The sequence below is a fragment of the Mytilus edulis genome, chromosome 9 (assembly GCF_963676685.1).
Source record: "Mytilus edulis chromosome 9, xbMytEdul2.2, whole genome shotgun sequence".
In the NCBI taxonomy this organism is placed as follows: Eukaryota; Metazoa; Mollusca; class Bivalvia; order Mytilida; family Mytilidae; genus Mytilus; species Mytilus edulis.
In genome coordinates this window covers 58,062,247-58,089,895 of record NC_092352.1, presented here as the reverse complement: position 1 = coordinate 58,089,895, position 27,649 = coordinate 58,062,247, and the positions used below count along the sequence as shown (strand labels likewise).

The following is a 27,649-nucleotide window of genomic DNA, read 5'->3' as shown; positions in this document are numbered from 1 at the left end:
GTTTTACATTGTCTTAACAGGGCCTTTTATAGCTGACTATGCGGTATGGGCTTTGCTCATTGTTGAAGGCTGTACGGTGACCTATTGTTTTTAATGTCTGTGTCATTTTGGTTGGTGGACAGTTGTCTCTTTGGCAATCATACCACATCTTCTTTTATATAAAGAATCCAACTAAGATTTTCAAAAAATTTAGCTTGGGCTTGTGAACTTAAAAATTTATAGTTTCAAGGCTGCAGGGGATTCATTCATTATCATGGATACTAATTTTTTTTTGATTGAGAGAAAATCATATTTTCATGGACGATTTTCTTGGACATTTGAATTCCTGGTTTTGCCAAAGTCTGCATACAAGCCTAAAGAAAATTTATATTTCAATGAACATTTAAATTTGTGGATAATAACATAAACGGTACCAATTTTCCTGCACCAGATGCGCATTTCGACAATACATGTCTCTTCAGTGATGCTCGTGGCCAAAATATTTGAAGTCCAAAGCTTATATAAAAGATGAAGAGCTATAATCCAAAAGGTCCAAAAAGTATAGCCAAATCCCTGAAAGGAATCAGAGCTTTGCATGAGGGAGATAACCTTCACTGAAAAAATTTACAATAATTGGTATTGCATGAATAATGCTGAATAATCACAGAAGGTTAAAATACTAAACTTATGTTGTGCAAATTATTATACAGATAATACCAACAAACGTGTTACATCAATGATAATATTTATCTCAACTTGTTTACGATAGTTCAATTATTTTATCTAATAGATATAAGAAGATTTTGTTTGATTTACATAAAATTCTTGCTGCCAAAATTTCTTAAAGCAATGTCAAAAGGGAGAAATCTAAACTCTCTATTATCACTGAACTAGTATACATATTTGTTTAGGGGCCAGCTTAAGGACGTCTCTGGGTGCGGGAGTTTCTTGCTGCATTGAAGACCTTATTGGTGGACATTGGCTGTTGTCTGCTCTATGGTCAGGTCGTTGTCTCTTTGACACATTCCCCATTTCCATTTCTCTATTATCACTGAACTAGTATACATATTTGTTTTGGGGCAGCTAAAGGAGACCTCCGGCTGCGGGAGTTTCTTGCTGCATTAAAGACCCATTGGTGACCTGCAGCTGTAGTCTGCTCTATGGTTAGGTAGCTGTCTCTTTGACAAATTCCCCATTTCTATGCTCAATTTTATCTCTGTTTAGAAAGTATAACTACTTTTTCTCTTATTTTTTTTTTTCATAAAAGACATAGCTTTCAAAATAATAGTATAATAGATGTTGTTATCTCCTAATATGGAATATTGTTTGTCCCCCAGCAATATTTCAGAATAGTAATGAACTATTTTCCACTATATCAAAGGTTTAATAATGGCACTAATATAATGGATAACTGCTCTAAACAATAAATCATATTGCATCAGCTGGCCAAAATATCTAATTTCAAATTCAAACATAAAAGTAAAACAAAGTCATACTTTTTAATATTTTGAACTATACCATAAAAAGGTTACTAATATAATGGAATAGTGCTCTGAACAATAAATATTATTGCATCATCTTACCAATAAATCTAATTTCATACATAAAAAGTATAAATGTATCATATTTTAGTCCATGAAAAAACTTACATAATGTAAAATTCAATCCATTCCATAAACTAACTTCTAGATCTCAAATATAAGAACAACCTTCATTGGACCAAATTACAAGCTTATACAAAACCTCAAACTTTCACCGGATAACAGACAAACGAATGAACAGACTTCTAGATGGATTGTGACAGAGATTTTTTTTAATATATGAATGAAAACAATAGATTAAAAGAGGGTTTTAGTTCTTTTGGAAGGTGATGGGGAAGGAAACCTTTGCTACATAATGATACTATTTTATAAAACTGTATTTAAAAAAAAAAAAAACACTAATAACCTCTGATTTTTTTAAAAAAGTCCCTCAATTTTTTTCTTAAAATTTCTTTTTATGTAACTAATGAAAGTGTACTTTTATTTCAATTACTACCTCCAGCTGTCTATTTGAATAAATCTGTTATTGAGTGGGTTTTTCATTAACATTTACCTCATTTTATGGTGAATTATTAGAAAAATCATTTCAGATAAAATCTGGACGAATAACTTTAGACTCGTAATACTAAAGGGTCTCTGGGATAACTGGAGCTAAGGTTCCAAATTTTCCTCAAAATCTGCCCCTAAAAAAATTAATTAACATAATTGATCTGCAAAATTTAACAAATTCAATATTTCATATCTCCATACACCAGTCAAAATGAAAAAAAGTGGATGTTTTCATTCTGAGCTAAAGTCTGATCACATTATATAGTTCTCCAGCCTCATTTAATGCCCACCGTATCTTTTAAACACACACATCATTAAAGGTAATAATTTACAGAAATATGGGTTTAAAGTTAATTTTGACAAATTTAAATTTCTCATCTATGGGAAGCAATTCATGTGTATACTTTAATAATTCAATAAAGCCTACATAAAATTTTACAATTATGAATTTTTTTAAAATTATGAAATACGGAAAATGTGCAATAATAAATCACACTTGATTGATCTAAAGAATATTATCTGACATCTACAGTCGTTTAGTCATCGAAATGCCCCAAGGTATGAATACCTTTACACCTTCAAATGATTTGGTAAAAATCAAACCTTTTGAAATTCAAATTCAGTCCTCAATAAAATGCCAAGGTTTTGCACTTTGAATTCTAGATAATTGCAGCCATAGAAAAGGAAATGGAAACGGAAAGCGGGAAAAAAATTAAACAGAAAGTCCCAAATCAAAGTTCAAACAGACCAAACTATGGATAACATCTTTCGTATAATTTATTGTTGTAAAACATGTTAGTTTCACGATATTTATCCAATTAACAAAACAAATTGATTGTTCTTTTGTAATTTTTATATGAAATACAAGGAAAAATTTGTCAAATACTACAATTTTTTATTTTTTTTTAATGCTCTTGTCTAGACCAAGAATGATTTAGGGCTTGACATAAGGTATGGACTTTTGTTTATCATTTCAGATAGTACGTTGAACTCTATGTACTTAATGAAGTTGTTGTCTTATGGGTAAACATCCTGCATCTTCTTTATCCATATTCAAACAATACTTAATCATAAGATGTTTTCCATAATTTTGTTGATGCATTTGTATCTGTAAAATATTCATTTGAAGGTAATTGTTTTTAAAACATTAAGTCATAGAATTGATGCCTTGAAATTCTAAATATTCCCTAATAAAAACAAGAATGCGTCCCCAGTACACAGATGCCCCATCCACATTATCATTTTCTATGTTCAGTTGAATGTGAAAATGGGGGGAAATCTCTAATTTTGCATTAAAATTAAAACCATAATATCATAGGGAACATGTGTACTAAGTTTCAAGTTGATTGGACTTCAACTTCATCAAAAACTACCTCGACCAAAAACTTTAACCTGAAGGGGGATAGAGGAATGGACAAACAGACGGAAGAACTAACAAACAGACGGATGGACAAACAGTCGCACAGACCAGAAAACATAATGCCCATAAATGGGGCATAATAAGCTATTGTTGACTCATTAATATTAGATGGATATATATAAACATGAAATTAAATGTTCAGCAAATTACTATTTTACTAAAGTAATGAATGTAGACCTTGCCAAAACCAAAAATTAAGTTTCCATGAAATTGCGATTTTTCCTCAAATCATCAAATTTGGTACCCACATAAATAAATGAATCCAGTCAGTATAAGAAACTTGCTTGAGAATTTGGCATAAAATGACTCCAATAAAAATCAACTTACAAATTAATACAAGAAAGGAATATGACCTTATTTTGTCAAATTTAATTTTCCTACAAGAAATGTATCCAAAATGCTTTTTACCAGAGATCTGATATACAACCTGACCACAAAGTTCAAATCAAAATGTTTGAAAGAAGCAAAAGGTACATAAAACATTGTTAGAGAATTTTCTCTGAAAACGTATTTAAATTGTGGCATGAATGAACTAAACTATCCTAAAGCATGCAAATTCAAGAAGTAAATTTAACCCAACCACTCAAATCACATAAGCTTACTGGAAAACATGAAAAATAGAAAAAACAAGAATGTGTCCACAGTACACGGATGCCCCACTGGCACTATCATTTTCTATGTTTAGTGGACCGTGAAATTGGAATAAATTCTCTAATTTGGCATAAAATTAGAATGATCTTATCAAAGGGAACATGTATACTAAGTTTCAAGTTGATTGGACTTCTACTTTATCAAAAACCACCTTGACCAAAAACTTTAACCTGAAATTTGCACTATCATTTTCTATGTTCAGTGAACCGTAAAATTAGGGTCAAAACTCTAATTTGGCATTTAAATTAGAAAGATCATATCATAGGGCACATGTATACTAAGTTTCAAGTTGATTGGACTTCAACTTCATCAAAAACTACCTTGACCAAAAATTTTAACCCTGAAGCGGGACAGACGGACGAACGAACGGACTGACAGACGGATGAACGAACAGACGGACGGATGGATGAAAGGACGAACGGACGCACAGACCAGAAAACATAATGCCCCTCTACTATCGTAGGTGGGGCATAAAAACAAGTCAAAATAGGTCTTTCTTTGTTTCATTTAGACGTACAAAAATAAATTTAACATTTTTTCCTTGTATAAGGATGTCATATTTTGTTTCTTATTCTCTAGACTAATTTAAAGATCTTATCAAAAGAAATATTTCATATAATGTTTAAATTGACCTTTGTCCAATGTCATGATTATTTTTAATTATTTCCTGAAATGCAAAGGTTATTGAAAAAGTATTATCATTTCTGGTTATTAAAACCTGTCAATTTGTCTTAAATGCAAAGACACGGTTATCCCAGGAATAGATTATCTTAGCCGTATTTGGCACAACTATTTGGAATTTTGGGTCCTCAATGCTCTTCAACTTTGTACTTGTTTGCCTCTATAACTATTTTGATCTGAGCGTCACTGATGAGTCTTGTGTAGACGAAACATGCATCTGGCGTACTAAATTATAATCCTGGTACCTTTGATAACTATTTTAACATTAAATCTCAAATTTAGACAGTTACTTCGGGTAATGACTCTAATAAAAATTCATTTTAGATCGCTCACAAAATCACTTGAAGGTATCTTCTAATCATGTAAATTCACAATCTCAAAAAAAAAAATAGAAAAAAAAATGTTTTAACTAATCCCAAATTTAACAGATTCAAGGGAGATAAGTCAATTCCATATTATATATTACAAAAAGTGAATTCTAATATATCTTTCAACTACACTTTTCATAGAAGTCAACAAAAGTACTTGGTGATTAAATCAGAATATAGCTTTCAACAATACTATATATAGCTATGAAGTACTTGAATGTTGACAAAATAAAGCTTTCTATCATACTATTGATGGAACTCTATTAAAGTACCAAGGCAATTAAATCAGAATCAGGCTTTCAAACATACTATATATAGCTACAAAAGTACTTTTTGTTTAAAGATAGAATATAGCTATCTACCTTTCAGTCTGATATCATCTCATCTCAATACAAAGGCATCTAAAAATCATGGTCAACCTAAAAAAAATCTAAAAACTTACTTGAAATGTTCCTTTGGTAGATCTATCTGCCTGGACATATGATGTTTCCATGCCTCTAATTCTTCTCGTTCAAGCATACTCTCAAATGCTGCTAGTGCTTGCTCAGGTTCAATCTACAAAGATGACCAGGTATGATTATTGTTAAAAACATATCATCAAAGACACTTTCAATTTATCATTCTTGGATGAAAGTAAACATCATAATTTGTTTAGAAGAATTTTTAAAAATATTTAACTGCAGAATATGAGAGGTAACTCCAAAGTTTCTGTTTAAAAAATCCAGAAAATTGAATTCATATTTTTTAAAGTGAAGAAAATAGATGCAATATATGTGTGCAGGAGCCAATAAAAAAAAAAAAAATTCCATTTAGCAAAAAAACAAATGGATATCTTTTTTGAACTGCATTTTAAGTCAATCATTGCTAATGATTTTTTTGACTGTCATATAAATCTGACATTTCTAGGAACTACTTCCAATTTTTAGTTTGTGTATTTCAGGGAATAAAACATGTATCACCACTGGTACTCTATGGAAATGCATTACTAATGAAATGAATTCCAGACTGTAATATGGGAGATAACTCTCATTATATTTCATTGAACAGGTGCAAGTACACAGTTACTGTCCATTGATTTTTCGTTGTCCACGAATATATATGTTACTTGCCAAATTTGTGTATACCTCTTCCAAATTTCTTCATGTTTTATGCCTCAAATAGCAAGTAGGGAGATGGAAATACACTGAAAAAATTTGGATCATGAATTTTTAAGTAAAGTAGTGATTTGGTCCAGCTGAAAAAGGTTAAAAATTAGCACTTCAGAAGCTGTTAAATGATTTCAAGACCCCCTTTACATAAAATTGTCCATATTTTTAGTTATGAGCCGATGAAGTTTTCTAAAATCTTGATATTATTTGTCCCTAAAAAGTTGTACTACACACTGTAAAAATATTATTGAGAAAGCGCAGGTGATATTTTTTTTATTTTCATTTATTGTCTAAAAGAAACATACTACCAAATAACTGTGTACTCAGACCAGCAGACTGTAATATGGGAGATAACTCTTGTCACTTAAGAGAGACACACATTATTTAATGAAGATAACATGGTTTTTAATATCAAGAGTATTGATATTCCTGGTTGGTTATTATGTGCAGCGTATATCTTTTATTACTAGACACTTTGAGCACTCTGCATTACACCAAAGATAAAATAATACATTTTGCATATTTTGCATTGCCCTAGAGGCACTGAGAATTCTTTTCAAGGCATATTTGATAGGCAAATGAAATAAGTTTAAATTGAATTACAAAAAGCTTCAGGAACATAATATGATTTTGATTTTTGTTGTTTTAACGCCACTTTTAAGCACTGCATTTAGGCCAGTGAGTGGCAGACAGTTTTTATTGGTGGAGGAAGCGGGAGCCGCTGTAGAAAACCATGACCTTCAATAGGAAACCTGATAATCCTAGTCAATTAAGATTGGAGTCAAGTGCACCTGCACGAGCGGGGTTCAAACTCACAACCTCAGTGTTGACTGGCTAGTGATTACAGTAGTAAATACACCGAGGCCCCCTAGGAACCTATATGTATTTTACTCTAATCAGTATCCCAATAAAGGCTTCTTTAGTTGCCTATGGGGAAATTTATTGTATTTTGTCCTCTGAATGCATACTGAGATATGGGAAATAATTCTAGTCGCATTCAAGGACAGTATTTCATCTATAAACTCTCATTTTCCTTCTTATATCTGCTAGCTTACTGGTAAGACACATTATAAAATTTTATCCAATGCCTATTTTTGACAATATTTGAATACTGTAAATTCAGAAATTATTGTGATGTTTTTATTATTGCAAAAATTTGAAATTTTTTATACGAGTTAAACAGGATTTATCCTCAATATCGCAAAAATTGAATTCACATTTTAGTCTAAAATGACAAAATCGCAATAATAAATGATAAATGCACACAATAATTTCTGAATTTACAGTAATGCTTGCTGACTTATACAAAATTTTGTTTTTATTAGACTTGTAAAACCAGACTTCCAATCCTTCTAGTTACATACCTGATAGAAATAATCAGCTGCTATACCAGGACCTGCAATCCTTGTAGCCACATACCTGATAGAAATAATCAGCTGATAAACCAGGACCTGCTATCCTTCTAGCCACATACCTGATAGAAATAATCAGCTGCTAAACCAGGACCTGCTATTCTTCTAGTTACATACCTGATAGAAATAATCAGCTGATAAACCAGGACCTGCTATCCTTCTAGCTACATACCTGATAGAAATAATCAGCTGCTAAACCAGGACCTGCAATCCTTCTAGCTACATACCTGATAGAAATAATCAGCTGCTAAACCAGGACCTGCTATTCTCCTAGCCACAAAACTGTCATTTGATGGTACTCTTGCTCTGGGCTTGATTACAATATAATAAATAATAGTATCCCAAAATCCACGAAATGTCCTTCTTAATAACCCAACTGAAAATAAAATAGAGATCTTATTACACTTTACTGTATTCATGTATAATCATGTGTACCAATTTTCATGGCTTGATGAACAATTGTATTTTTGTGGATAGGTGAATATTGGGTTTTTACAAATACTGCATACAAGCCTATTAAGAATTAGAACCACGATCAATTTATTAAAACTGTTGAATTTGGTTTATACATCTGTCTATTTCAGTATTTTCTACAAGGGCATTTCAGTATCATGGTAATGTGAAGCTATACTATAATGTGATACTGTCTGAAATTAGTTTTTTTTATAGATAGTGTTATGGATGTGCTCTAGAAACAATGTTGTATTTCATAATGACCTGTTTAGCAGGATGATATCAGAAATTTCTGAGGAGAACACTTTATTATAATATATCTTTAATGACATCATTAATAAGATAAAAACAAAATAAAAAAATTCTGAAAATCTGAGAAAAAAACCAAGTTAATTGATCAGAATCCTTTACAGAATGTATATTAATAATGTCAGTGCCAAAGAAGAGACTATATATCATCATTGATACTTACAAAGAGTAATGCCTAGAGAACTTAATGGACAACCAATACTACCAACCAGTACTGCAGTCACTGGCTGAATACAACCCTGTATTAACAATCTCCATATTATTGCCTCAAACAATATTCCAATCTTATTGCTGTCATCTGAAAAAAATATAGATATTTTCAATACTGTATATATTACTAAAAACTTTCTAAAGATGCAGTATTGAGAAAAGAATTCAGTTCAGTATGAGCCATTTCTGGCTTGAGTATTTAGTCCATTGTTCCAATGATCAATATGGTCATATATATAAATAATATAAGGTGACCAATATTATACTACATACCATATGATCAATAGGATCCTACATACTAGGTGAAAAGTGGGATCTAACATACAAGATAAGTCATAGGGTCCAACATACTACTGTGGATTCACTATTAATCGTTTGGTACCAATTTTCGTTGATTTCGTGGGTACAGGAGAATCAAGAATTCAAATGTTCAACGAATTACAAATTTTCTATCGGAACGAGTGCAGACTTTGCCAAATCTACGAAATAAAAATATCCACGAATATGTAAGTTTTCCTCACACCACGAAAATTGATACCCACGAAAATAAATGAATCTACAGTATGTGAATAATATATTCCTACATACTTAAAGAGAAATAGGGTTGTACGTTCTTAAAATATCACACAAATAATTCAGATCATTCACAATCTGTATAGGCCTGGTGGGCTTGAGTTTCAAAAGCATGCGTAACAACCAAAGCACATAACTGCTTTAAACCTATCTACTTTCTAAAGATCCTCCTTACCTGGGCTGTCAAAATCATAAATCAAGAATCCACCAATATGAACTATCAATGTCACAACTGGGATCCTGAAAGTATATATCAAGGTTATTACACCATTGTTTTCTTATAGGGGAGATAACTGTCTAACATACAGAACAATTTTAAATATTATGTTTTGAGCCACAACAAAACATTAGATAATACCCATACTTTAAATCAAATTAATTCTTTCTTTTCCTGCTCTATGCTCCTTTTAAAATGATAGGCATCAACACTATTTAAATAGAATTCATTCTACAACTGGTCCCTAAAGTTCCATTTTATACAACTCCAGTGTCCTCCCCATGCATTGAACCACCATGGTGCTATACTTCCTACCATGGTGCTGTCTTGGAAGATTTTCTAATAGAATGTATATGGGGCTTTGGTGCTATATTTTTTTGAAAATCAGTACTAAGTTTATTTCCATGGTGCTATTTGAAAATACATTTCTGGGAAGGACATTGAAATCAATTAACATATCACACAAAAAGCTAAATCCTAAAACAAGATCCTACCATAATGGCGCTGATATTGATAATATCATTGACAATGTAGATGTCACTGTACACAGGACTGGCATAGTTACTGCTACAAAAAATGTTCCTACTCCACCTTTCAGAATGTAGTTCCAAAATCTATTAAAATGTCTAGCAAAACTTTTGCCCAGAAAACCTGAAATGTATATAAAAAAGCTCAATCATGACATTTAAATCGTGTCCATTAAAACAAATTGTGTTCCTCTTTTGTGTGGACATATCTAAAACATATCTAAACAAATGAGGGCTAATGTATTGACTATACAGTATGTGAACAAACATAATATGCCCATATCTTTTTTTATCTGCATCTCTTAAATGTGTCCTAATTTTCTATCTTGACTGAAAGAAGACTAAATTAAAATTTGAAAAGTTGGAATAATAGTTTTTATTCAAATTAAGAATCTAATTCTGCCTAGCATTTGCAACTTTGAAAATATCTAAAATACTTTCAAATTTACATAATGAGATCTTAATCATAATAGCCTACCTCTATCAGGGGTTTCTTCAAACTTCTTTCTAGATATTCGAACATGTTCCCATAAAGCTCTTATCCTGGAAACCATTGTATGAGTTTTGGAAGACTCTCTTTTGTATAAAGCACCCTATAATTGTAAATTTGTATACAGCACCCTATAATACACCTTATCGCTATTAAGTCCAATCCGGGAAAAACAGTCATTTACACAACTTCCTGTTTGGGTCATGCCGCCAAAAATAGAGGTCATCAGTAGTGAGCTGAGGGTGAAAAAACTTTAGAAAGCGACCATTAAGAAACTTAGATAGAGCATGATCCACTTTTTTGAAATTAAAATTGAAGTAAAAAAATATTTTGTCTGAAGTATTTACGTTAGTTTAAACAGGTCTCATGAAAAAGTATCATGCATGCTGCATTGTTTAAACAGGGTCCCAGATAGCTTCAACTGGATAAAAAGTTGTGTAATTTTAGAACTTATCTGGAATGGAATAAATAGCGATTAGGTGTATTGTAAATTTGTATAAAGCACCTTATAATTGTAAATTTGTAATCCATCAACAAGAATCATGTGTATCCTTATGAAATTATTAAGTACAATTAATGATAAGTCAATTACCTTAATATAGTTTCAATCACATATGTAAAGAACACAATAGTTTTAGTGTAGATCTGATTTGTTTCTTCCTCCCAAATATTCACTTCTACAGAAGGTGATATTTTTTTTATAATGATTGTATATAATGATTGTATATAATGATTGTAAATACATATAATCACAACAAAAAATCAAAAACTTACATCAGCTTGACAAAGATGAGTATCTGGATAAAACTGTTGTATACCAAACAATGCTCTCCAGCTTAAAGAACTGCACAATGGAATCACAATCTATAAATAATCATACAGGTATTTTCTTATAATGTAGCTATTTCTTTCAAATGCATTTAAGGAATGACTGTAATATTTTTTCTGTCTATGAAGAAATAACTTAAAAAGTTTGGTGCACACTGAATAATGCACGTAGCGGGTTATCCAACAGTGTGCACCATATTTTTTATGTTATTTGGAATAGACAGAAAAAATGTTACAGTCATTTCTTATAATTTAATTCTAAATTCCATTTTAAACCGTAGAAAACCATGAAAAAAGTTGATGATGTCACGGTCACATGACTAAATTTTGTCTATGGGCTGCTAACAAAATAACGTCGACCAATCAGAAGACGTGTTACATCCAAAATTAAATTATAAGAAAACGTTTGGCCATAACATCATCAAAGCTCAAATCATTAAACTGAGTTTTATTGTGCGTATTGTTGTGCCTTAGTTTTATCTACATTGGCTAGAGGTATGGGGAGGGTTGAGATCACAAAAAAAATGTTTAACCCCGCAACACTTTTGAGCCTGTCCCAAGTCAGAAGCCTCTGGCCTATGTAAGTCTTGTATGATTTTTAATTTTAGTTGCTTGTGTATAATTTGGAGTTTTTTTTACGCATCCTTATCGTATAATCGTCAAAAAAAATTCTCTCTGTCTGTTATGATGTGAAAGTATGCCAGCTAATTTTAAAATTGTCATGTTTTGAAGCCATAGTTTAACAATTGTAACCTTATAGTAAACAATCAACAAAGAGACATGGATATTGAGCACATGTTTAATATGTACAATCAGATAATACATGTAGTTTATTTCAATGACAGATCCATGCGTTTTGCGATCATTGGATTTTTCCTAGAAAGGTCACGCTGAGTTCACTGCATATGCATAAGGAAAGTCAGATCATGACTGCAAAGCAGATATAAAAGTCCCTGATCATGAAAAAAGTGTGATGAAAATAAGAAAGATAATTCAACATATAGAAAATATGAATTATAAGTAATCAGGAAGTAACTGTCTGACAGATTGGAAATTCTGCATACAGGTTGCCTTTCTGTAAATATTGACAATGCAATTTCTATAGGAACTCCCTTTACGGCTAAAACTGTACCACTGTTACTATGAAGTTTTGAATAAAATCTTATCCTAGAATTGAAAGTTCATATGCACTACTATTTTTTAAAGGTCAAAATATAGGGCTGTGCAGCATATTTTCAACGTTTATATGCACTGAACTTCTCACAGTTTGAACTAACACTAATTTTCTTAACTACCCCTACCATGAATAAAAGGTTACCACAGATTTCAATATAAACAATATGCACATGTATATTTACTAGTAACATTCCAAAGTTATGTCTCTATGAGATAGAACACAGAGATCATAACTGGGAACCAGTATGTAAACAAAATTAATTTTCTATGAATATTCTAAATCTCCCCAAAAGAGGCGTGGTTTGAGAAACAGCTGTATTTACAAAGTGAAACCTACAAGACTATAGAAAATTTGTAATTTCTTTAAAAATTTTTGTGGTTCCTCTTTACACACAAAATCAACGAAAAATCACACAAAAAACAATGATTCCACAATAATAATTGATGCTTTGACATTACCCCAAAGAAGAATATAGAGTTCTTCATCCAAGTAACAATTCTAACGAGGAAGTTCCACCATCTCCAGAAGGGGTAATGGCTTGTTGTCAACTTTTGTGTATTCTTCTCTACACTATAATGTATGTCATCTGATTTCTGCAACAATCGAAACAAAAATGTTTTAATGGTACTAATAATAAGTTCACTACACCCGTGCATAAAAGTAAGGGTATAAAAGCAATGAAAATTAAAATATTTTGAAAACACCGACTTCAAAATTCTACATGAAAATGATAAAAACATTGAGCAGAATGGTAAAAAAAACATTGATTGTTTGGTGTTTGCTTAATGTCCAGTGACAAATATTTCATATTCAGGATGAAGGCAAATACTGATATGGAAACTTTCAACATGTACGTCTGAGAAGTGAATTTACCGTATTTAATTCCCATAGGAATTTTATAACAACCAATGTTATTATACTCATTACACTTTGGATTTGTTTCACTACAGAGGTGACTTTTCCCTTTAAAATCCACTGCTACAATGTTAATGTCCAATATAAGAAGCTCAAAATATCTAAGGTCTTTTTCCACAACGAAAAAATAACCTTGCAAATTAGTTAATTTCATCAAAATTATCAACAACAAGAACGTGTCCCAAGTACATGGATGCTCCATCCGCACTAACATTTTCTATGTTCAGTGGACCGTGAAAATGGGATAAAATCTCTAATTTGGCATTAAAACTAGAAAGATCATATCAAAGGAAACATGTTTACAAAGTTTCAAGTTGATCGAACTTCAACTTCATCAAAAACTACCTCTACCAAAAACTTGAACAAAAACTTTAACCTGAAACGGGACAGACGGACGAACAGACGGACGAACAGACCAGAAAACATAATGCCCATAAATGGGGCATAAAAACAAAATCTTATCAAACTAGTATTCTTTATGACATTACCTGACTCCTCCAATTTTCAGGCATCAGTTGATTCTTAACAACAGTTGGTATCACCTCTGAGTGACCTTTGGTTGTCTTGGTGATAATGTAGTTTGAGGGCATCCATATTCTTGGTAAGAAAGTAAACACTTTATTGGGTGTAGTTTCTCTGCTCAGTTCTGTGATTAAAATTGATTCTCTCTGAAAATATAAATTAAAACTGAAATCCATATCAGTTATATGTTAATCTATTTATTTATTTATTTATTGAACATCTTTTTATGGTTTTGTTGATCTGAACATTTCTTTCAAAGTGGTTTTAAAATTACATATGTTGTGACTCATTCTGTACCGTAACTATGTATTTTCATAAGATAACCTTATCACTATTTGTCTGCCATTACTGGACATCATAAAGGTTCCCATAAATTTTTCGAAGTCATAATACAAAATATTTGATGCCACAATGGAAAAGTGATTGTTGTAAGACGTCAATATTTCAAGCAGTGCAGATTCTCCAGGTCAAACAGGACGGACTTCCAAATAGCAATTATGTGTATTTCGTCATGTCTTATCACATAAGCTTTATGTGATTAATCAAATCATTATCTTTTCTCTCTCAGAATTTTACAATTAATTTAAGCAATTAATCAAAACTGAAGTCGATTTCCAGTAAAAATATTTACAAGAATCAAATTTTTTTAAACTTTTTAAAAGGGATATGATCATCTTGATAATGAAAGTACTTAGCATATGTAACAAGGACAAGTCTATGAATGTAAACAGTTCCTGATACAGCATGTCCAGGGCACATGTACACACGGCACGTCCAGGGCACATGTAATAAGAACCCTCAACACATTTTAAAATACTGTGGAATCATTAATATTCGTTGGATACCAATTTTCGTGGATTTCGTTGGTACAGGGGAACCACGAATTTAAATACTAACGAATTGCCAATTTTCTGAAAGAATGTAAGCAGACTTTGTCAAAACCACGAAATTAAATATCCACGAATGTGCAAGCTTTACTCAATCCACGAAAATTGGTACCCACGAAAATAAATGAATCCACAGTAGTCTCTTTCAACATTTACATTGGTCAAAACTGATTTACAATTTTGAACAGATATTTCAATGGACAGATAAAAGCATTTAATGTCACTTTTAAAATAATATAATAAATACAAATACTGTAAGTTCAGAAATTATTGCAAGCATTTATTATTGCAATTATATCATATTAGACTAAAATGTGAGTTTAAATTATTGCAATTATAATCCAGTCACATTTTTCGCAATAATAAAAATATCACAATAATTTCTGAATTTACAGTATTGATACGTATTTTAAAAGATGTTAACCTCTTTGATGAAAGTAAGATCCCTTTTTAGGAAGTAGACAGCTTGCTTTAATCCCTGTTCTTCACATATATTTATTGCTTCTTCATGTGCTGAATATAAGTTCTGCATGATAAAATCTTGCTGAAAAAATATTAAAATAAGAACAGTTCAAAGTGTATCAATATGTTGCAAAATAACATGATTCAGAATTTTGAAAAAGTGCTTGTTCCCTAAAGCGGCACTGCCATGGGTTTTTTTTAACAAAATAAATAACATCTTAATGTGCAGAAACAATAGCAGATTAAATAATTATCTTTTTCGTTTATCTTATTTTCTTATTGACTTTTTATGTTTTATCAAAGTTGTACAAAATCAAACATGTAAATATGTTTTTTGTTTATAAAATTGAGAATGGAAATGGGGAATGTGTCAAAGAGACAACAATCCAACCATAGAGCAGACAGCAGCTGAAGGCCACCAATGGGTCTTCAATGCTAGAGAATAGTTGACATGTGTATGGTTAAATCTATAGTAAGGTCAGTACGATTACGATATTGAGTTCATGCACGAGTGAACTCGGATGGTTTAAAGTCATTCGAGCAATTGCAGTCAAGGTGTACAGTAGCATATTGCCAAGTAAATACATGTAATACTATTAATTATATTATTTATTTTCGAATTGTAGACCACTAGTATGATGAAACCAGTACCAGCCGCTTAATATCGGTGTATTTATACAAACTTTCCACACTATTGTACTCATATTTATAATAAAATATTTGCATGTGTTTTGAAACAGTGTCTCCCATGTGAGAGTTTGTGATTATTTGATAAAAAACTACGTTCGTTTGAGTTTCAGAATAAGAATTTTAACTACCTCAAAGGCTCTGATTTGTTCATTGATCCAAGGTTGTATTCTTGATTTTATTGGATACTTTGTCTTCAAATGTGTCTTTAGCTGAAAGATAAAATAAAAGTCTGTACACAATATCCCAACCTTAAACATTTTAAAACAAGAATGTGTCCATAGTTCACAGATGGCCCAATCGCACTATCATTTTCTATGTTTAGTGGACCGTGAAATTTGGGTCAAACTATAATTTGGTATTGAAACTAGAAAGATGATTTCATAAGTAATATGTGTACTTAGCTTTAAGTTGAAAGGACTTCAACTTCATCAAAAACTACCTTAATCAAAAAGTTTAACATGATGTGGGACAGACAGACGGACGAACGAACGACCAGACATACAAGCAGATAATGAATGGATGAATGATCAAACAGACGCACAGACAAGACAACATAAATGGCCATAAATGGGGCATAAAAAATATTCGAATTCTATATAAACTTTTTTCAATTAATATATAAACTTTTAACTATAATTAAGAAATAATTCATGGGGGCTTGAATATATCGTGATTTTACCACGGGTTGGCCCTTTATGACAAATATTTTACCCCTGAGCGATAGCGAGGGGTAAAATATCGGCATAAAGGGACAACCCGTGGTAAAATCTAGATATATTCAAGCCCCCATGAATTATTTCGATTCTGATAGGACACATACGGCAATTCTTTTGGATCGAAGCGCTCTAGGTGTAGGCAAATATTTGCCGTTCCCATAAATAAACGCACTAATAAACTAGCGTAAAAGAACGGAGCAAACTGCATTAGTGACATGCTTAAACTATTTAAAATAATGTATTTAGACAGTTTTGGATGAATTTGAATGATAATTTATTTATATGTCTTATATGATGTACAATAAAGGGCTTTTGCCACATTTTAGCATCATTTGTGTATGTTTCCTTGTGATGATTTTCGGATCCACAAGCGTGTATTTTCCCGTAAAATGCTTACATTCTAACGTCATTGTTCTATGACGTCGGGTATCTCATTCATAAAACAGCATATGACGTGGGAGTACAATCGGAACAGCACTGGCAATATATTCATATTTTACCACGGGTGTGTACTCAAAGCGTTTGAAGGACGTCATGTTAGAACACTTTATAGGGACAATGTAGAATCCAAGGTATACTTTTTATTGGTCTACTAGTTTGGGCCTAATTGGGATTTTTACCATGAGCTTAAAAAAGTGGTAGGGAATACCGAATTGTGCTTATATGCTGCTTTTTAATGTAACACGATTAACAATCAGTTTACCCCTTGAATTTGATATTGGAATTTTTTAATCATTGAAATTGTAAAATATTTAAATCAAAGCCAAAGAAGCTGAGGCAATTCAACATAAAATTTACAGAGTTGAATTTAATCAAAATTTGGATTTGTGAACTAATTCTTTTAAAATATCTCTCGATAAAGTCAGAAAGAACTAACATGATTTGTACATAATTTTTTTGTTAGTTTTCCTGGTTTGAATTGGTTTTTTTTATTTTTCATGTTAGGGCTTGATATAGTATGCTATCTGGTATGTTTAATGTGTTCTGCTCATTACTGCATAAATCCATATACAGTGACCTATAATTGTTAGCTTCTGCTTCGTATCGTCTCTGCTAGAGAGGTGACTCATTGGAGATAATACCATATCTTTTTTTTTATATTAACAACTTGTAATGAGGGGGGCAGGACCTTTTTCGGGACGTCAGGATCAAGTGTTTTTAAGCTCAGGATTTTGGAATTGACCCTTTCCGTATCTGGGATTTTTTTTAATTTTTTTTCAGGTTGTCAGGATTTAATTTATTTGAATTCCGGAACTCAGTATTTCAAGTTTTTAAGCCCGGGATTTTGGGATCAGGACCCCTCCTCTGTAATGGTTTACACATATGATTGGTCATGTGATAGAATAATGCATTATGGGTCTAACCTCTGTTTTATGTTTGGTCATTTTATCTTGTACATTCTTCACAGCTTTCTTCATGGTCAGAACTGTCTTAGCTTGATCTACCAGCAGTGTACCTGTAATATTTTAATTCTATTTTTAGAATTAAGTTGAATATTTGTCATTTTACGATGAAATAATATAGAGCGCAACCTCTGTTCAATAGAAACATGGAAAATGTTATTTTCATTTTTTTTTCTAATTTTGGGCTATTTTCACATTTCTTAAGCAGTGTGAGAAAAATCATTCTTCTTTGAATTTCCTACTGTGACATCATGTAAAATGGTGACCATGATATTTAAAAATCAAAAACTGAGCAATAACAAATCACAGGGAAAATATTCTTTGTCAGATTCACTCTGAATTTAGATGACCTTGACCTCAATTTTACACAAGGCTTTGGTTAAGTTTTAGGTTTAAAATGCATGTTTAAGGTGGTACCCAACACTTTCACTAAAATTAATTTGGCTCGTTTAATTTTCATAAAATTTTGTCAAAGTATTTACTTTGACACTTTAACAAAAATATAAAAATATAAAAAAATTTGAACCAACCGTTTTGTCAGAAAAATTACACTGGTTATATAGCAATTTGACAATCATTGAGATGCTTATATTCCTTTTACAACACAACGTAATTAAAACGTTTAGCTGACTTTACATAGTTATCTCCCTGTAGTGTTAGGTACCACCTTAAAACAAGAAAGCTTACAGTATTTTCTTCTTTAATAAATGTCTTTTCTCTACAGTATCAAAAAAAATATATACCTATTCCTTCTTGTAGATTGTCCAACTCTGTATTACTTTTTATTGCTTCAAACACCCTGTCTAAATACTCCTCTGTTATTGCCTCATTGATTTTCTGTAAATAATAAATACAATTCTTGTTATACATAAACAAAAGAATATAAGTAAAAAAAGAAAGAAATTTACAGCAATCTAACTAAATTTTGTACACTGTATTTTTAAAGATCTGTACTGTAATGACTTTGTGTTTATTATTAAAGGATACAAGTACATTTGTAATTTTTAACATAAGTCGAGGGCTATTTAAAGTTGAAGACAACATTCTCTGAATTGATCTATTTCATGGATTAAAGAAAAGTTTAACTTGAGAATGGAAATGGGGAATGTGTTAAAGCGACAACAAACCCACCATAGAGTAGACAACAGCCAAAGGACACCAATGGGTCTTCAATGTAGCGAGAAACTCCCGCACCTGTAGGCGTCCTTCAGCTGGCCCCTTAACAAATATTTAGTGATAATGGATGTCATACTAAACTCAGAATTATACACAGGAAACTAAAATTGTATCTTTATGTTTACCTTATTATGTGGTTTAAGGAAAATTTGTACTAGATTGAATATTAAAATTTGTGGTTCACCTGTACAAAGGAAATCCATGAAGATTGGAATCCAAAGAATTATATACATATAACAAGAATGTGTCCCAAGTATCCGTTCAGTGGACCATGAAAATGGGGTAAAATCTTTAATTCGGCATTACAATTAGAAGATCATATCATAGGGAACATGTTTACAAAGTTTCAAGTTGATTGGACTTCAAGTTCATCAAAAACTACCTCGACCAAAAACTTTAACTTGAAGCGGGACAGACGGACGCACAGACCAGAAAATATAATGCCCATAAATGGGAAATAAAAATCCAAAGTCTCTCAATATTACCGGTAGTAGATAATATTTCAGCTTTAAACTGGTATCTTTGAAAATTTTGTTATTCTATTTATTGCATATTCTCAAAAGGATTAGACCACAGTTAATCTGACTTAAATCATTCTTCCACTTTGAAATATTTACCGAATTTAGGCATGTATAGTATGCAGTTATGTATTATATGCACTACCTTTTCAACTGTAAAATCTTGGCTAATATTAACTTGAGATTTCCAGAAACATATTATATTTATTTCAAAAAAGTAGTCTCAGGAATCTGATGTTCAGTGGTTGTTGTCTGTTTATGTGGTTCATAAGAGTTTCTCGTTTCTTATTTATATAGATTAGACTGTTGGTTTTCCTGTTTGAGTGGTTTTACACTAGTAATTTTTGGGGCCTTTATAGCCTCTGTGTTGAAGGCTGTACCTTGACCTATAATGGTTTACTTTATAAATTGTTACATGGAAGCTTTTATAGCTGGCTATGCGGTATGGGCTTTGCTCATTGTTGAAGGCCGTACGGTGACCTATAGTTGTTAATGTCTGTGTCATTTTGGTCTTTTGTGGATAGTTGTCTCATTGGCAATAATACCACATCTTCTTTTTTATATTGTCTCATTGGCACTCATACCACATCTTTCTACATCATTTTCAGAAACTTCAATTCTAAGGCAAAAAGGTTCCTTCGCTCACCTCCTCCCCTTGTTTTAAGTGTGAAGTAAGAACAAACCTTTGACATCTCTTTATTTGAAAGACCTTGCCCTGAAAAAGAAAAAACAGAGTAATAATCAAGGACAATATCATTGGTGGCATTCATTTTCTAGTTTTATGTTCTACTATGTTAAGGTGGTACCTAACACTACAGGGAGATAAATCTGTAAAATCAGCAGAATGTTTTAATGACGTTGTGTTGTTAACGGAATATTAAGCATCTCAATGATCAAAATAAGTGTTTGTCAAACTGCTATATAACCAGTCAAATTTTTCTGATTAAACGGTTGGTTCAAATTTTTTATTTTGTTCATTTTTTTGTTAAAGGGTCAAAGTAAATACTGTGTCAAAATTTTATGAAAATTAAACGAGCCAAATTAATTTTAGTGAAAGTGTTGGGTACCACCTTAATGTTGATATTCTGAACTTGCACTCCAACTTACATGAATTCTCTTGAAAAAATATAAAGTTAGAACCCAAAACAGATTAATTTGGTATTTTCAACACAATTAAAAATTTATAACATTTTATTTGTAGAAAAATACAATAATTGAGAGCAAAAAATATTTAATACAGTCAAACTGCAACATATATCGACTAAGATGGGTTTTTTTGGCTTTTGTTTTAAATTCATGCTCAAAATACAATATTCATACAACGAGGCAAAGTGTAAGATATTTCAGATTGGACAAGTTTAATTGCAAAAATAGAAAAAAACATGGACTGGTAAGGTCAAAATATGAATAAACGTACAATATGCATTTTTTAAATCTAGGTTTAAACAAATTTTAGGACAAGTCAAATTTGGAATAGAGGTCATGTATGCATTTGTTTTTTTAATCTGAAATCAAACAATTTTTGGAACCTAAGACATATGTTTATAAGGTATGAAGTATTTATCTTTTAACTTTAACAAAAAAATCTAGAAACAAAAATTTCACGATGACACCTTCACCAGATTAGCATCTCAGTGTCTGCAATGCATACTGTAACTTTGGTCACAGACAAGACAAAAATATACCCAAATTGTGTGTTCTGAAAATTTTAGTTAATATAATATAAGAAATGTCCCTGTTATCTTTCTCTGAATATATATTAAGCTTTATATAGTCCACATACAATAGCTTCTCTAGTTATACTATAAAGGTTTCTTAATTATAAATCAAATATGCTGCATCTGATAGTGTTCACATTTTCAAATGATTTTTTTTTATTATTCCTCAGAAATTCATACAAGTATTAAAAAAAAATCTTTTAACTTGTGAAATTGATTTGATATTACCAACATCTATCTTAACATTTGTTAGGAATTTAAATATCTATTGTTTTGGGGAAACAAATTACTGCAGATGACTTTGCCTTAAATCTGATTGGAGGTATATCAGATTTAAATCTAAATTTTGGTTTGAACATCATATATGTTTTACAAAACATTTCTTTTAACATGAACAGAATTGATAAATAGAAAATTTATTAAACTTAATATGATTTTGTCTGTAAAAGTTTTAAAGCAGTATACAGAAAAAAAGCTTCCTAGTACATACTAAATAACACATTTTTTAAAAGAATTTATTAAAATTCTGTGTACATCTTGAGAAATAAGACTTTTCTTAAACTCAATAATTCATAAATGGGAAAATCTTTAAAATCAAGGAGAAAAATTTCAAGAATACATTATTATCTTATGCTAATCATTTAGTAGAATACATGAATGCTACAAAAAATATATAGTCTACCTCTTCTAGATAACACAGAGGGTATCTATAACTCAAGGGAAGTAATCCTGCACACAAATTATTACCAATATCTATTGGGTAACTATGTTGTACTTAAAACTAGAACTATCATATAATTCAAAACTATTTCATTCAAAAAAGTTCAAATGGAAAAACAGTAAAAGCCTAAGGCCAGAAATTTTTTAATTTGTTAGTTTACGGATCCGCCAATCCCATTTTGCCGATTTCCAGAATAAAAATAAAATTCACTTTTCATGCTTTTTTATTCCCGCCGACCGTAACAAATGCATTATCCCTAAAAAATAATTAAAATACTCGTTTTTTTATGAAATGAAATGCATGAAACACTATCAAAATTGATAACACTTTTTGTAGTGAAAAAAATAAAACTTCCAGTTTACGCTTCTAAAAATAGACAAATCAATTATAACTTACCTTGAAATGTGGTTTGCGCAAATAATTTTGCGAAACGAAACCTGTGTTTAAAACCAATTACAAAATCAATTCGTTTACCGTATTTGTCATCAGTCCGTAAGATGCATCATCTGATAGAAATAGACTTGTCCAAATGTGGACAGGTAGAAGACGTCAAGTTAAAGTACTAAATATTAAAAAATTCATTTGAAATTTTCATGCTTCATAGATCATAAAAAAATATCGTCCATTTGGCCAAAAAAATGGGAATGCATGACAACAGATTAATCCGATATTCTCGTTTTTCCAGTGGACGAGTCCATTACGTTTGTTGACAAGTGTGTTGAAACTTATTTTGTACGACGTTTTTACATTTTTTCTTCTTTGTCAGTTTTCGTGCTTGAAGATCGTAATTCACCAAGCCCACCAAGTTATCGGGAATTGATTAAGAGCTACGCGAATCTGTTTTTCATGTTTGTGAAATGACGATATCCGTGCAGTCCCCGTCCACTTTTTGTTTACGGGAAATTATTAGAATGTCATGCGATGTTTATGACAGCTGATTTCATCGAACTAAAATCTAAGAAATGATTTCAAAATAGCATATTTTTTTTCTTTTTTTTGCCGACCGACCAACCCAACTTTTTCATTGGTAAAATCCGTAAACAAACAAATTAAAAAACCCTGGCCTAAATCACTTCTTGTAATAATTTAATATCAAACATAGAGAAAAAGAACTCATGCACATTTTTAAGGTAAGCATGCTACAATACCTGAAAATGACACTGTAAAATAAAAATCAAAAATCAACTTATCATATTCAAAGGATCTTTTCTTTAGGCGACTAGTTTACATTAAATACTTTTAAATCAATATATTTCCAGTTTCATACACTGAAAATCATTGAGAGTAAATAACTAAGTATTTTCAACAGGGTTCAATTGTCTGTAGAGCCATAGCAGAGAATTGAAAGCTGATAAATCGCTTGCTAATTTTTTCTTTCTCAATTTTCAAATAGAATTCTGTATGTTTGTGCCTGTCCCAAGTCAGGAGCCTGTAATTCAGTGGTTGCCGTTTGTTTATTTGATACATATTTGGTTTTTTTTTTCATTTTTTGTACATAAATTAGGATGTTAGTTTTAATGTTTGAATTGTTTTACATTGTCATTTAGGGGCCGTTCATCGCTGACTATGCGATATGGGCTTTGCTCATAGTTGAAGGCCGAACAGTGACCTATAGATGTTAATTTCTGTGTCATTTACAATTTTGGTCTCTTGTGGAAAGTTGTATCATTGGAAATAATACCACATCAGCATTTTTATATGGCAGAATTGTTTAAAAATTTATGCTCAAAGAAAAGCTGTATTATCAAACTTATAAAGAAAAAAAGAAAAAGAAACTTTTCATGTTTTAATACTCATCCATACTTTATTTTAGGTAGATTAAGACTTATGCATTTTTTTCTAAAACTAATCACTTTCTTATCATATGTTACTTACCAGTAAAAAATTGAAATCTTACAATACAAAACTCTAAACATTTTCATTGTTTATCATCTTTCTTTTAAACAACAAAAATGACACTAGACAAAATAATAACATATTAGAATAGTAAATACTATTTTCGATACCTTGTAAATCTTGCATCATTTTTAGTCTGTACTGGACATACCATCCTCGAGACCCTCTGTCTAAGATACTGCTCAATATTGGTAAACAATTGTTTATCAGATCTGAAAATAGAAAATTAATTGTTACATTACAAAACTTTAAAAATATGACTCTAAGATACTAACATTTTAAATTTAAAACAATAATACAGATTTGGTAATTAAATTTCATGAAAATACATGTACCAATTTGCAAGTTAGGGATCAAAAATAGGTTGCCAAAATAAAGTAGGTCATAGTGACATAAATAGAACTTATCTGTGTTATACAATATAAGTGTTGTTTATTTGTTTTGTTTTAAATTGGGCCTTAAATTTTGTCACTTGAAATGATTCACAATATTCATTTCACTAACTTTTTTACGGTATGGGTTTTTCCCTTTGTTTAAGGTCCTCCAACACATTGGGGACAAACAAGGGTCAGACATCTGCTTCATTTCAGAATTTCATGACATAATAAAACCATGGTAACACTATGTACAGAATTCTTACAAACCTTTGTTAAATAATCTCAGATCTATATCTAGTTTATTTGGTGTTTGGTAAGAGTATGGTATTGGAGGAGGTCTTAAAGCTGTAGTCTGAAATGTAAACAAGTTATGAAAAGATTTAATTATACAACTTATAAAAGATATATAATTCAAATTCAACTGAAATGCCTTCCAACAATACTGTACAGATATGAACCAATCTATGTGGGTTTTTTTATTAAAATCTCAGCCCTTTTTATCAACATTTTGGTTTACACATATAATTTTGATAGGGGGTCAAAGTGTGAACAACTTTAGAATTATCTTGCCTTTGTAATCTATCACAAACTTTAATAATTAAGGAATGACTGTAATATTTTTTCTGTCTATGGTGAAATAACATTAAAAAAAATGTGGTGCACACTGAATAACGTGCATAGCAGGTAATTTTAACATTTTTTTATGTTATTTCAAATAGACAGAAAAAATATATCAGTCATTCCTTAATTATTAAAGTTTGTGATCGATTACAATGTGAGATATATCTAAATTTGTTATAATTCAATTCTAAATTCCGTTTAAAACCGGAGTAAATCATGAAAAAAAAAGTTGATGACTTATGTCTATGAGCTGATAAACAAAACGACGTCAGTCAATCAGAAGACGTGTTAAATCAAAATTAAATTATTTGATGATAACACCAGACACAGCTCGCCTAAGTCCTGCACGACACCTATTATCCCAGGTGAGACAAAAAAGATGCAAATAACCAAATATACTGAATAATTATGAAATAGTATTATTTTTCATATTTCAACTTATTTAATTCTGACAAGTAGGGTTACATGTTCAAATGTATTTTCACAGGAAAACTGAAAATGGAAGATATAAGGTGATATCGCACACTTATTTTTAAAATATCTACAAATACAAATCTAACAAGAATGTGTCCTCAGTACACGAATGCCCCACTCGCACTATCATTTTCCATGTTCAGTGGACCGTGAAATTGGGGTAAAAACTCTAATTTGGCATTAAAATTAGAAAGATCATATCATAGGGGACATGTGTACTAAGTTTGAAGTCGATTGGACTTAAACTTCATCAAAAACTACCTTGACCAAAAACTTTAACCTGAAGCGGGACAGAAGGACGGACGAACGAACGAACGGACGGATGGACGGACGGACGGACGCACAGACCAGAAAACATAATGCCCCTCTACTATCGTAGGTGGGGCATAAAAAAACCTCAATACTTTTTTTTTGCAAATATATTTGAGGATGGAGGAAATCTGCATGTTTTGTAGATATTTGTGTTTTTTTGACAAAATGTAGCAGACAAGGTTTGTAGTTTGCTTGGAACATTTAAATTCATGTTGAACCTCTAACAACAAAAACCATATAATTAGTACTCCATGAAAAATATAAAATTAATAGTACTTACTACTAAAATAGAGAAAATTTTCACAACAAAATCTTACCTGAGTTTTCTCTGACTGTAACTCTTCACACTTTTGTTTTACATAGCTGCAAAAAGCTTCAAAGTCTTTCATAGAATTTTGCTGCAAAGTAAATATTTTGTCGTTGGTTAAAAAAGATAAATCAAATGTGTTGGAAAAAAATCAGACCTTTAATACTTCTATAATTATTCGTTCCATCATATCTTTTCTATTACATGTACATGTAAATATATAACTGAGGAAAAAATAACTATGAAACTTAAAAAAATTGTTGTCAGATGGAAGGCTTCCATTCACGCCTAAGCGACACATGGCGCTAACAGGAGATGCTTGCTTGCTATTGTTGTTAACTATTAATATGGACAAACAAAAGTTAATCATTCTATCACAAACACAACTGTAAGCTTTCCCTATGATAATACAACTAAAATGGGAATAAAAAGTTATCCAACCATATGTTTCAAGACTTTATTTAGGAGTGAGGGACAAGTTGATAAATCATTCAATTATAAATCTATATTAACTCATGTTTTGCTCTGCTTTGATTTCGATGGCTTTTTTCCCTGCTTTGATTTCAGTGGCTTTTTGTCCTGCTCTGATTTCTGTGGCCTTTTGCCTGCTCTGATTTTGGTGGCTTTTTGTCCTGCTATGATTTCTGTGGCCTTTTGCCCTGCTCTGATTTTGGTGGCTTTTTGCCCTGCTATGATTTCTGTGGCTTTTTGCCCTGTTTTGATTTCTGTGGCTTTTTGCTCTGCTTTGATTTCTGTGGCTTTTTGCCCTGCTCTGATTTTTGTGGCCTTTTGCCCTGCTCTGATTTTGATGGCTTTTTGCCCTGCTATTATTTCTGTGGCCTTTTGCCCTGCTTTGATTTCTGTGGCCTTTTGCTCTGCTTTGATTTCTGTGGCTTTTTGCCCTGCATTGATTTTTGTGGCTATTGCCCTTTAATATCATGATTATGAGGGACACAATAAAGGGGTTTACCTTAATTGTTAGTTCTGCCACCAAGTATTTCATATGTTCATCTAAAATCTTCTGTTCAATGCTTTCTAAACATGTTGATGGCATACCTATCAGAATATCTACAATAAATAAAGTTGAGAATGGAAATGGGGAATGTGTCAAAGAGACAACAACTCGACCATAGAACAGAGTCAACAGACACCAGCAGAAGTTCACCGATAGGTCTTCAAATAACTATTTCTTATTTGCTTGGACTACCAAATTAGTTTTACTACAATGAAACCAGAATATCAATTATTATATCTGATGATTGTGTCCACTAGTAATAATCAGCAATACAAATATTTGCTTGAGCCGGGACGGCGAAAGCGAGAAATGCAATCGAGTTGAGATGACCAATGATAATCTATTAATCAATATTTTACCTATGACGACGATGTCAATTTCATGTC

The 27,649-nt window shown here is 31.4% G+C and overlaps 1 protein-coding gene across 4 annotated transcripts in view; it reads right to left on the bottom strand.

The window, feature by feature from the left end:
- Positions 1-27,649, bottom strand: part of LOC139488647 (uncharacterized) — a 90,049-nt gene that overhangs the window by 55,298 nt on the left and 7,102 nt on the right. For all 4 annotated transcript variants that reach the window (XM_071274440.1, XM_071274439.1, XM_071274437.1 and 1 more), the window contains exons 8-25: positions 27,219-27,316; positions 26,259-26,339; positions 24,802-24,886; positions 24,268-24,369; positions 20,506-20,537; positions 18,872-18,965; positions 18,090-18,181; positions 16,138-16,218; positions 15,282-15,401; positions 13,937-14,116; positions 12,992-13,126; positions 11,303-11,392; positions 10,517-10,631; positions 10,006-10,162; positions 9,470-9,534; positions 8,675-8,809; positions 7,977-8,125; positions 5,632-5,744 (exon numbers count right to left, since the gene is read on the bottom strand). In XM_071274440.1, coding sequence (XP_071130541.1) covers positions 5,632-5,744; positions 7,977-8,125; positions 8,675-8,809; positions 9,470-9,534; positions 10,006-10,162; positions 10,517-10,631; positions 11,303-11,392; positions 12,992-13,126; positions 13,937-14,116; positions 15,282-15,401; positions 16,138-16,218; positions 18,090-18,181; positions 18,872-18,965; positions 20,506-20,537; positions 24,268-24,369; positions 24,802-24,886; positions 26,259-26,339; positions 27,219-27,316 — 1,924 coding nt within the window. The remainder of the gene's footprint in view (positions 1-5,631; positions 5,745-7,976; positions 8,126-8,674; positions 8,810-9,469; positions 9,535-10,005; positions 10,163-10,516; positions 10,632-11,302; positions 11,393-12,991; positions 13,127-13,936; positions 14,117-15,281; positions 15,402-16,137; positions 16,219-18,089; positions 18,182-18,871; positions 18,966-20,505; positions 20,538-24,267; positions 24,370-24,801; positions 24,887-26,258; positions 26,340-27,218; positions 27,317-27,649) is intronic.